Source organism: Amblyraja radiata, chromosome 24 (genome assembly GCF_010909765.2).
Source record: "Amblyraja radiata isolate CabotCenter1 chromosome 24, sAmbRad1.1.pri, whole genome shotgun sequence".
In the NCBI taxonomy this organism is placed as follows: domain Eukaryota; kingdom Metazoa; phylum Chordata; class Chondrichthyes; order Rajiformes; family Rajidae; genus Amblyraja; species Amblyraja radiata.
The window spans coordinates 3,534,301-3,546,406 of record NC_045979.1 but is presented as its reverse complement, the minus strand read 5'-3'; the positions used below and the strand labels follow the sequence as shown (position 1 = coordinate 3,546,406).

Here is a 12,106-nt window from a genome sequence, read left to right as displayed (position 1 = left end):
CAGATACAGGATAAGGGAATACGTTCAGTGCAAAGTAAAGCCAGTAAAGTCCGATCGAGGATAGTCCCAGGGGGTCTCCAATGAGGTAGACAGGACTGCTCTCACGTTGTGGTAGGATGATTCAGGTGCCTGATAAACAGCTGGGAAGAAATTGTCGCTGAATCTAGAGATGTGCATTTTCACACTTCTATACATTTTGCCTGATGGTAGTGGGGAGAAGAGGGACTGGCCAGGGTGCAACTCGTCCTTGATTATGCTTGGCGAGGCATAAATTTAGTCAATGGAAGGGAGATTGCGTTGTGCAATGGTCCGGGCTGCGTCCTCAATGCGCTGCCGTTTCTTGTGGTCTTGGATGGAGTGGTTCCCAAACGGGGTACTGATTGGGGATGATCAGCCATGATCACATTGAATGGCGGTGCTGGCTCGAAGGGCCGAATGGCCTACTCCTGCACCTATTGTCTATTGTCAAACCAAGCTGTGATGCATCTTGATAACATGTTTCTACGGCGCATCTGTAGAAGTTGGTGAGAGTTTATGGGGGCTTGACGACCTTCCTAAGCCTTCCAAGGAAGCAGAGGTGTTGGTGTGTGTTCTTGGTCGTTGCTTCAGCATGGGTGGTCCAGGAGAAGTTGTTGGTGATATTGACTCCTAGGATTTTGAAGTTTTCGATTATCTCTACTTCGGCACCGTCAATGCAGACTGGGGCATGTGTACGGCTTCACTCCTGAAGTCGATCACTATCTCCTTTGTCTTGCTGACGTTGAGAGAAAGGTTGTTGTCTTGACACCAGGACATGAGGTTCTCCATCTCCTTCCTGTACTCCGTCTCATGTTTATTTGATATCCGGCCCACAATGGTGGTGTCATCTGTGAATTTGGAAATTGAATTAGATTTGCGCATGGCTGCACAGTTGTGGGTGTACAAGGAGTGAAGAAGGGGCTGAGAACGCAGCTTTGTGGAGCCCCCGTGTTGAGGCTTATTGTGGAGGATGATTTGTCCCCTGTCCGCACTGATTGGGGTTTGTTGGTCAGGAAGTCGAGGATACGAGTTTGGTGATGAGCTTGGATGGGATAATGGTATTCAAGGCAGAGCTGTAGTCTATGAATATGAGTCTGATGTAGGCGTCTCCCTTATCCATGTGTTCTAGGGATGAGTGTAGGGCTAGGGCGATGGCATCGTCTGTGGACCTGTTGTGGCGGTAGGTGAACTGCAATGGGTCAAGGCCGCTGGGTAGATTGGATTTCATGCGTTCCTTAACCAGCCTCTCAAAACATTTCATGATGGTGGATGCCAAGGCCATTGGACGGTAGTTGTTTAGGCTTGAGGACTTGATTTTCTTCGGCAGTGGGATGATGGTGGTCTACTTGAAGCAGGTGGGTGCTTCAGAACAGAGTAGGGAGAGATTAGAGATGTCCGTGAATACTCCCACTAGCTGGTCCGCGCAACTACTGAGGACACGGCCAGCAACTCCACCAGGGCCAGTTGCTTTTTGTGGCTTTACCTTCAGGAAGGCCGATCTAACATCTGCTACAGTCACCCTGGGGAGAAACACACTGGAGTCTGAAGGGCCAGGCGTCACCGCCATGTTAGCTTTCTGCTCGAAGCAAGCATAGAAAGCATTCAGTTCATCGGGTTGGGTCGCACTAAACACCAATGATGTTGCCTGACCTTGTTTTGCAGCCAGTTATCTTATTCAGACCTTGCCACATTCTCCTTGTGTCCGAGTGATTATACTGAGACTCAAGTTTGTCCCGGCATTGTCTTTTGGCATCCTTGATGGCTTTGCGGAGATCATAGCGGGCCTTCTTGTACTGCTCGGGATCGTTTGACTTGTATGCAGCGGACCTGGCTTTTGCCTGTGAATGTACCTCGCGGTTCATCCATGGGGAACACTCGGATTGACTTAGTCGGCACACAGTCAAACACACATACTGATGAAATCAGTCACGGCTGTGGTGTATTCATTCAGGATAGCTGCAGAATCCCCGAATATGGACCAGTCCACTTTAAAATAAGCCGCGTAACTTGATGACCATGTGAGGTGGAGACAGATGATTGCAAGAGATATTATGGTGAAAATTCCTAACAAAATGTCAAATAATTGTGTGATTACTGCTGAACATTAGTTCAAGACTATTAGATTGCTTGTCTTAGGCATAGACTTAGCCACAAGAGGGTGAAGGTAGGGTGCAGTGCAGCCTATCTTCACCTAAAACCTCTGTCCCACTGTACGGGTTCATTCAAGTGCTCTCCCGAGTTTAAAATAAATTCAAACTCGTGGAAGCACGTAGAACGTACGTAGCGGGTACGTTGGAGCTCGGGGACGTCTCTTAGTGGCACATAACGTTAACGGCAGGTACTCGGGTAACGCGGAAGACTCGTGAAGATTTTTCAACATGTTGAAAAATGTCCACGAGAGCCCCGAGTACCTACGAGCGGCCATTACTGTAAATCTCCAAGTTCGAATCATGGCAAAAACGGGAGAACTCTTGAATGAACTCGTACAGTGGGACAGGGCTTTTAATGAGCATAAATTAACTACAGCCCTTTCTGGAACACAATATCAACCATACTTCCAAATAGACCTAATTGGCCAGAAAGTTTTTTGGAATGCCCAAAGGCCATAGAAAAGTGAGCTCAGTGAGAATGATCTGAGGTAATGAGTGTCACACAAAATGAAAAGTATATTGGCATTACAAGCATGACTTCCCATAGTTCGTGTGGAATAATGAGGGCTCTGTAAAACATCTGATTCTGTTATTTGAGGTTGCGCAGACTAAAATGAATTTTCAACAATTCTTTTTCAGTTAAAAGTCACAGCAGTTTTCTAGACAAGAATCTACAGATGACTTTAGTTTAGTTTAAACTAGATGCAGCGTGGAAGCAGGCCCTTTGGCCCACCGAGTCCGCACCGACCAGCGATCCCCGCACATTAACACTATCCTACGCACACTAGGGCCAATTTTACATTCATGCCATGCCAATTAACCTGCAAACTTGGAGCGTGGGAGGAAACCGAAGATCTCGGAGAAAATCCACACAGGTTACGGGGAGAACGGACAAACTCCATACCGACAGTACACGTACTCGGGATCGACCCCGGGTCTCTGGCGCTGTAAGGCAGCAGCTCTACCGTTGCACTGCCGTGCCGCCCCTTGTAAATGTGGATTGCAAACTCCATTTGTACCCAGAGTTTGCAGAACATTGATTGTTGGGTCCACCAAGCAGAGCTCTCCAAAGATTTCAACATTCAGTCTGAAATTCACCCTGCCCAGAGCACCACTGAGCTCCCCATTCAAATGATCTAAATTGTCTCCTTGTTCCTGGAAGAACATAGAAACATAGACATAGAAATTAGGTGCAGGAGTAGGCCATTCGGCCCTTCGAGCCTGCACCGCCATTCAATATGATCATGGCTAATCATCCAACTCAGTATCCTGTACCCGCCTTCTCTCCATACCCTCTGATCCCCTTAGCCACAAGGGCCACATCCAACTCCTTCTTAAATATAGCCAAGGAACTGGCCTCGACTACCCTCTGTGGCAGAGAGTTCCAGAGATTCACCACTCTCTGTGTGAAAAAAGTTCTTCTCATCTCGGTTTTAAAGGATTTCCCCCTTATCCTTAAGCTGTGACCCCTTGTCCTGGACTTCCCCAACATCGGGAGCAATCTTCCTGCATCTAGCCTGTCCAACCCCTTAAGAATTTTGTAAGTTTCTATAAGATCCCCTCTCAATCTCCTAAATTCTAGAGAGTATAAACCAAGTCTATCCAGTCTTTCTTCATAAGACAGTCCTGACATCCCAGGAATCAGTCTGGTGAACCTTCTCTGCACTCCCTCTATGGCAATAATGTCCTTCCTCAGATTTGGAGACCAAAACTGTACGCAATACTCCAGGTGTGGTCTCACCAAGACCCTGTACAACTGCAGTAGAACCTCCCTGCTCCTATACTCAAATCCTTTTGCTATGAAAGCTAACATACCATTTGCTTTCTTCACTGCCTGCTGCACCTGCATGCTCACTTTCAATGACTGGTGTACCATGACACCCAGGTCTCGCTGCATCTCCCCTTTTCCTAGTCGGCCACCATTTAGATAATAGTCTGCTTTCCTGTTTTTGCCACCAAAATGGATAACCTCACATTTATCCACATTATACTGCATCTGCCATGCATTTGCCCACTCACCCAGCCTATCCAAGTCATCTTGCAGTCTCCTAGCATCCTCCTCACAGCTAACACTGCCCCCCAGCTTAGTGTCATCCGCAAACTTGGAGATATTGCCTTCAATTCTCTCATCCAGATCATTAATATATATTGTAAATAGCTGGGGTCCCAGCACTGAGCCTTGCGGTACCCCACTAGTCACTGCCTGCCATTGTGAAAAGGACCCGTTTACTCCTACTCTTTGCTTCCTGTCTGCCAGCCAGTTCTCTATCCACATCAATACTGAACCCCCAATGCCGTGTGCTTTAAGTTTGTAAACTAATCTCAAGAACAAGTTCAAAGAAAAATGGAGCAAGTTTATTTCCTGAGGTGGGGAGAGGAAAATGATCCCAAGTGCTTCAACATTTAATATATTTCAATGTGGGCTGGCACAGAAATTGTACACAAATAATGAAACAGCTCAGCAGAGCATGTCCCTATTGCATTGTATCCATACATGTTTTTAAATGAACTGAGGGCAGAGGATGCCAGACAATTAGCAGCCTTTACAGATCTGGCAGTCTCAGACCATGTGCATGTGGCCACACTGTTAATGGGAAATTACAGACTCAAGAGAGTCTCATTCCACTCAATCAGTGAATAAGATCAACATTTTGGATAAATCTTAATAAATCTCTCTTTCCCACTAGTTTCAGAACTCTGCAGAGACCTGGCTTCGATCCTGACTATCGATGCTGACTGTACGGAGTTTGTATGTTTTCCCCTTGATCTGCGTGGGTTTTCTCTGAGATCTTCAGTTTCCTCCCACACTCCAAAGACACGTTTGTGGGTTAATTGGCTTGGTATAAATGTAAATTCTCCCTAGTGTGTGTGGGATTATGTTAGTGTGCGGGGATCTCTGGTTGGTGCAGACTCGGTAGGCCGAAAGGCCTGTTTCCGCGCTGTATCTCTAAATTAAACTAAACTAAAAAAAATACCCTTGACCAAGGAAAGACACAAAGTGCTGGAGTAACTCAGCGGATCAGGTAGCATCTCTGAGAACATGGATGGCTGATGTTTTGGGTTGGGACCCTTCTTCAGACTGATTGCCCAGTGTGAGGAAGGGCTGCAATTTGAAATGTTGCCCATCCATGTTCTGAAGAAATACTGCCTGACTTGCTGAGTTACTCCAGCACTTTGTGTACTTTTTTTGTGAACCAGCATTGTGTCTATGGATTTCCCAAAAGTAAAGGGCCTGTCCCATTGTACGAGGTAATTCAAGAGTTCTCCCGAGTTTTCCCCTGATTCAAACTTGGAGAATGTCCGTAGCTGGGCCGTAGGAGTTCGTGGATGTCATGTAGCGGCTCGTATGAGTAACAGTAGGTACTCGGGAAATCCGGTAAACTCGTGACGTTTTTTCAACACTGTGAAAATTGTCCACGAGTAAAAAAATACTCATGATGAAAAAAATTGTTGCTTTTTACTCGTACGGGTCGCTACGAGACATCCACGCACTCCTACGGGCCCGCTACGAACATTCTCCAAGTTCGAATCAGGGGAAAACTCGGGAGAACTCTTGAATTACCTCGTACAGTGGGACAGGCCCTTTACGGGGTTGGAATAATCTTGGAAGCTACTGTTCAGACAGCAAGACTGAATAAGAAAATCAATCTAGTGAGTGTTAACAGATCATCGAGGCTCTAACTTTCAGAAGCCTTGAAAAGTTTTAATCTTCTCAGGGACACATCTGTATTTTTGTCTACATAGTGTACATATAAATAGATAAAGAGGTTTATATTATGTCTTGCAATGGTGCAGTGCAGCCTTTTTGAGCTTTGCAAAGTTCAGCTAATAATAACATCCAAATGGAAACCAATTTTGTAGGTCAGTGTGAAGGTAACACTCTGACCTTGCAGCTGACCTTAAAAAGTAAAGCCATTTTGACAAAGCCAAAACTGGGGGTGAAAGAGATTTGGAAGCTTGAGCTCACGTGGCTGAAATGTGACATCTTCAATAGATTTAGTTTAGTTTAGGGGTGCAGCATGTACCTACTCCGCTCAGCGATCACCCATACACAAGCTTAATCCTACTCAAAGGCAGACACAAAATTGCTGGAGTAACTCAGCGGAACAAGTAGTATCTCTGGAGAGAAGGAATGGGTAACGTCTCGGGTCGAGACCCTTCTTCAGACTGAGAGTTAGGGGAGAGGGAGACTAGGGATATGTGGATGGGTAAGGTGTGAAAACGACAGATCAAAGCAGACGATGATTATGGCAATGTAGAATGGACCATTGTTGGCTGAGGGGAGGCAAACAATCTACAACATTAATGAAACTAGTCAGAGAACTAAGGTGGGGGAGAGTTGGCGAGAGAGGGAAAGCAAGGGGCCTATAAACCTGCATGGTTTTGGAATGGGGAAGGAAACGGGAGCATCCGGAGAGAACCTACTCGGTCACAAGGCTCATGCACAAACTCCGTACAGTCAGCACTAAAGTTAGGATTGAACCCAGGTCTCTGGTACTTTAAGGCAGCAACTCTACTGCTGCACCACTGTGCCCCCCTCAATAATAGGTCTAAAATGACCAGCACTTGCACCAAAACTTGCGAAGATGCAAGGCTGCAGCAAAAGCCCACAGTGTCCGTTGTACAATGGGAATAGGCTGCATGTGTTGATTGATAACTTTAATAACTGGCACTGGCCACTTTAATAACTGGCACTGGCCACTCAAATCAGCTGCCCCGGACATTTTTATGATTGGTTTGTTGTATTTTAACGTTGTGTTTTACCTGCTTTTAACTATTTATTTAACTGTTCCATCAGGGACTGGATTGTGTTTAGTGTTATTATGTGTGAAACGTTTTAAATTTCATGTGCGATGCTCCGCTATTCCCTGGGAAACGTCTTCTCATTTTGCACTGTACAACTGTTGCTTGCAAGATGACAATAAAGGTTGATTTGATTTGATTTGATCATTTCAAAAATGAAACTTGCAATATTTTATATCCATGCCTCACATTAGTTCAGAAAGTAAACTGCGACTTCCATCTATATTATCAGACAATAGCTGTTAACAATTTGTCAAAAGTGGTTTGATTTAGATGCACAGCTTGATATTATGTATCTTATTGAGGGGTTTGGAGTGTTTACATCAGGGGTCGGCAACCTTGTTTTGCATAGGGGCCAGGACGCATCTGTGAGCGGATGGCGGGCCACATCTATCACGTGTACACATGGATCCTGCCCCCATCCCACCCCAGATGGCAGGCATCAGATCACGTGTTCACAGAAGGTGGACGAAAATGCTGGAGAAACTCAGCTGGTGAGGCAGCCTCATGCAATCCTTGCATGTCTCACCCGCTGAGTTTCTCCAGCATTTTTGTCTACGTTCGAATTTTCCAGCATCTGCAGTTCTTTCTTAAACGTGTTCACAGAAGGTGCGTGGCCGAGCCGGCGGCTTTGCGCAGAATGAGGAACAGCCAGAGCTCGGCGCTCGGCGGGCCGGATGATTACGGGGGGGAAAATCCGCCTGGGGGGCCGGATGATTACGGGGGGGAAAATCCGCCTGGGGGGCCGGACGATTCCGGGTTACGGGCCGCATTCGGCCCGGGGGCCGTAGGTTGCCGACCCCTGGTATAGATGGAGAATATCATATTCCAGAGTTCATCACATGCTGCAGTTTAATGAAATTAAATAATGTCTCACATACTTGAATTGCAGGTGTTCCTTTGTGCTCCTAGTTTTGGTCACGAATCGCTCAGCTAACTTCTCCAGGTTCCTTGAGTAATCCATCTCGATCTCTGATTTTTTCCGGAAGAAGTCTTGCAGGTCCTGAAGCAGCTGGACCCTGGACTCTGACTGTTGGTCCAAGCATTTCAGTTGTTCCAGAAGCTGGGCTCGGATTTCTGAAGTAAAAAATACATCAGCAATCAATAGATAAACTCAGACACTCGTGCACTCGTATAGGAAGGATCCGCAGATGCAGGTTTAAACCGAAGATAGACACAATAAGCTGGAGTAACTCCACACCTTGAACAACAGATACAATCAATAGATGAGGTTGGATGAGGTGCAAGAGAACCTCTGCCTCACCTGAAAGGACTGACATGAGAGGAAGTATAGGAACAGGTCTTATACTTCGGCGTGCAAGGTGTGGACTCTACATCGGCGAGTCCAAACGTAGACTGGGCAATCATACCACCCAGTGGTATGAACATTGATTTCTCTAACTTCAAAACATTTGCAACCCTTCTCTCTCTCTATCCCTCCCCCACCCATCGTTCCAGCTTCAAAGTCATCTTGTTGAGTCTCATTGTCTGTAACCCATTTTCACCTGGCCCACAGCTAACAATGGCCAGTTGCCTTTATCATTGTTACTTTGTTGTATATCTTTCATTCATTTGTTCCGTATCTCTCTACATCACCGTCTTTCTCTTTCATTTCCCTTTCCCCTGACTCTCAGTCTGAAGAAGGGTCTCGACCCGAAACGTCACCCATTCCTTTTCTTCAGAGGTGCTGTCTGACCCGATGAATTATTCCAGCATTTTGTGTCTAACTCAAAGACACTCATTGGCTTAGTGGTGTCATTATTGTGGCATTTTATTGCAAATTTATTAATACACAAGACATGAGTGTTGCTGGGTGATGAAAAGTGATTGTCTATCCCCGACTGACTGGAAATGAGTGACTCAGTAACCAAAACTCGACCAAACTGGGTGCAAGGTCACTTAAATGCAGACCAGCAAGAATGATACGTCTCTTTCCCTGAAGGATCTTAAGTGAGGCAGATAGTTTTTTATGGCCAAACAGTAGCTGCTGGTCCAGGTTTATTTAATAACATTACTTTAAACTGCCCAGTAACTTATACGTACCTTCACATCAACTGTCGAGACCTCTAAATATTTCTCCATTAACTTTAACAATGTGCTAACATAACCTGATTTGTCTCTTAAAAGCAATGGCAATAGACCTCTACAATCAGTGGACAAGTGAGTTGGATGTTCTAATCCTATCCCACATCCCTGCCTTGTCTTCCCCACCACACTTTCTGCTTCTAAATGCAGTGACTGCAACGAGCTGGCTAGCCAATCTAACGGACAACTGGTGTGACTCAGCAAGCTTTGATAGTCTCAATAATGTCTCTGATGGTCAAGTTTTTAATTTAAACAATCAAGTACGTTGAAATACAATGAACATCATTAAAAATTATGTCAAAATAAATATAATTAAATCAAAAACTTTTGAAATAGCAACAGACAAAACCAGATAACATGAACTGATTTGAAATTGGCCTCCTTTCCTACTTTCTCCCATATCAACACTCACAGTGTGTAGGCAGGAATTGCAGATGCTGGTTTAAACCAAAGATAGACACAAAAAGCTGGAGTAACTCAACGGGTCAGGCAGCATCTCTGGAGAAAAGGAATGGGTGACATTTCAGTCGAGACCCTTCCCTCACGGTGGTGTCCTAGTTCAATAGCATGGTGAAGAAAGATGTTGGCACACTGGCCTTCATTAGTCAGCGAATTGAGTATAGAAGGTGGGATTTCATGTTATAGATGTAAAAAAACATTGGTAAGGCACTTGGAGTATTGCGTTCAGATTTGGTCACCTTATTAAAGGAAAGATGCCATTCAGTTGAAAAGAGTGCAGGGAAGATTGACAAGGATGTTGCCAGGTTTCAAGGTCTTGAGCTACAGGGAGAAGGTGGACAGGTCAGAACTTTATTCCTTGGAATGCAGGAGACTGAGAAATGATTTTACCACAGATCATGAGGGCAATAGATTATGGTGAATGCACAGTTTTGGAGTGGGGCTTGAATCCATCAATTTAGTGAATGTTACCCGAGTATCTTTTTGGTTTTCCAACAGAAAGATCTATCACCACTGACACCCACAACTATAATCATGAGAACATTCTGTAAGAAACATTCAAGTGAGTTATGGTCTGTAAAAAGACCTGTGGACAAAGGCTATATTGTAATGCCACACTCAAAATCTCCCTTGCACACAATGTGTAAGTGATCCATTTGAGAGGGGTCCATATGAGAATTTATGATGTACAGACATGAATGTAATAGTTATGAATGCTGTGCCAGTAATCATGTTATTGAAAGAGCTAAGCAAATACATCAATTGTTCTCTGAAATAAAGTATTTAATTTTATTAAAAAAACATAATTTCTACTTAAATAGGTCTACGATTATGGATAAATTATTTGCAGGACGCCAGTGCTAATGCTGGACAACAATCTTGGTAGAAATCTTCCTGTCTTCACATTTCATGCCTCTTTTTATCCCCCAATCTCCTTATCTCACAACCTTTGTTTTCTTCCATATCCTGCCCTTTGTCCTCCTATCTCCCCATCAAAATCCCTTTCATCTTCATCCACCCCACCCCTTGCCAGGCTTTCTCCCACCTCCAGCTTTATCCCCCTCTATTACAACAATGTACAAGAGGGGTCCCGACCCGGAACTTCACCTGTCTATGTTCTCCAGCTAAGTGACTCCAGCACTTTGTGTCCTTTTTCAGAAACCAGCATCTGCAGTTCCTTGTGTCTGTATCTAATTAACTAGTTTTCCCTCGATCCCATACGATCTAACCTTCTAGAGCAGCAAAACATGCAGAACCTAATCAAAGGCCTTGTAGGATGTATATAGACTACATCCAGGGCCCATGACCATTCTTGGTTACTTAAAAAAATAATTAATTTGTGAGAGGGATCTCCAAAGCACAAAGCTATCCCTAAACAACCATCACAAATGCATGTACATCTTCTTTCAGAATCCTCTCAGCAACTTTCCTACCAGGTAGCTCCCAGTTTTTTGTTGCGGTGCTTTTTAAACGGAGACAGGTTATGGGCCTGTCTCACTTAGGTGACTTTTAGGCTAGTGCAGGAGACTGCGCTCGCCACATGTTCGCTGGTGGTCTCTGGTGAATCTCCTTCATGGTCGCGAAGAGTTCCCACATTCTGGGAACTGGTCGTGGTCTCAGTATGGTCGTGCAATTTTTTCAATATGTTGAAAAATGTTCTGCGACCAAAAATTGGTCGCCATGGTGAAAATCGATAATCCTGTTGTCGTAGGTGCAGTTGTAGTGGGGTTGCCATGTAGTTATGGGTACTAGAGGTGGTCGTAGGTAGTTTTAGTTAATCGCCTTTGCTGACCTGTCATTTTCATCAGCTCATTGGGGAATAAAAATGTAAGCACGAGTTTTCAAAACCCAGGATAACCGACCGGTAATGTTAAATGCCCGCCGAGCTTCACAGCTGTGTATCTCTTGGCTGTTGTCTGGCTTCTTAAAAGTGTCTCCATTCCTTCTCCCCCTTCTTCCCCTCTTTTAAAGGACTTACCATACACTGTGCTAGCCAGCTTAACCTTCCTGTTCATCGCGGCGGTGTGTCTGTGTCACCTTGGCTTTGCACCGTGTGAATTTCAGACAGCGCTCCCCCCGCTGACAGTCACCTTTCCAGTTCCCAGTTTTTCAGGCGACTGCCGGCAGTCCGCTGAAAAATCGCTTAAGTGGGACAGGCCCATTAGCCACCCTCCAGTCTTCCGGCACCTTACCTGGTCACATACTGTATCTCGACAGGTATATTTCTTCTCTAGTGTAGCAAGGAACTGCAGATGCTGGTTTAAACCGAAGATAGAGACACAAAAAGCTGGAGTAACGCAGCCAGTCACACAGCATCTCTGAAGAAAAGGAATTTGTGATGTTTTGGGTCGAGACCCTTCTTCAGACTGAGAGTCAGCGGAAAGTGAAATGAGATATATAGATGGTGATATAGAGAGATACAGAACAAATGAATAAAAGATATGCAAAAAGTAATGATGATAAAGGAAATATGCCACTATATGCTGTTTGAAGGGTGAAAATGAAAAGCTAGTGCGACTTGGGTGTGGGAGGGATAGAGAGAGAGGGAATGCCGGGGCTACCTGAAGTGAGAGAAATCAGTATTTATACCA

At 45.0% G+C, this 12,106-nt stretch overlaps 1 protein-coding gene across 1 annotated transcript in view; it reads right to left on the bottom strand.

Annotated features, from left to right (window-relative positions):
* srgap2 (SLIT-ROBO Rho GTPase activating protein 2) overlaps positions 1 to 12,106 on the bottom strand; it is a 211,586-nt gene that overhangs the window by 102,770 nt on the left and 96,710 nt on the right. Inside the window, exon 2 of the mRNA XM_033042275.1 lies at positions 7,853 to 8,048. Coding sequence (XP_032898166.1) covers positions 7,853 to 8,048 — 196 coding nt within the window. The remainder of the gene's footprint in view (positions 1 to 7,852; positions 8,049 to 12,106) is intronic.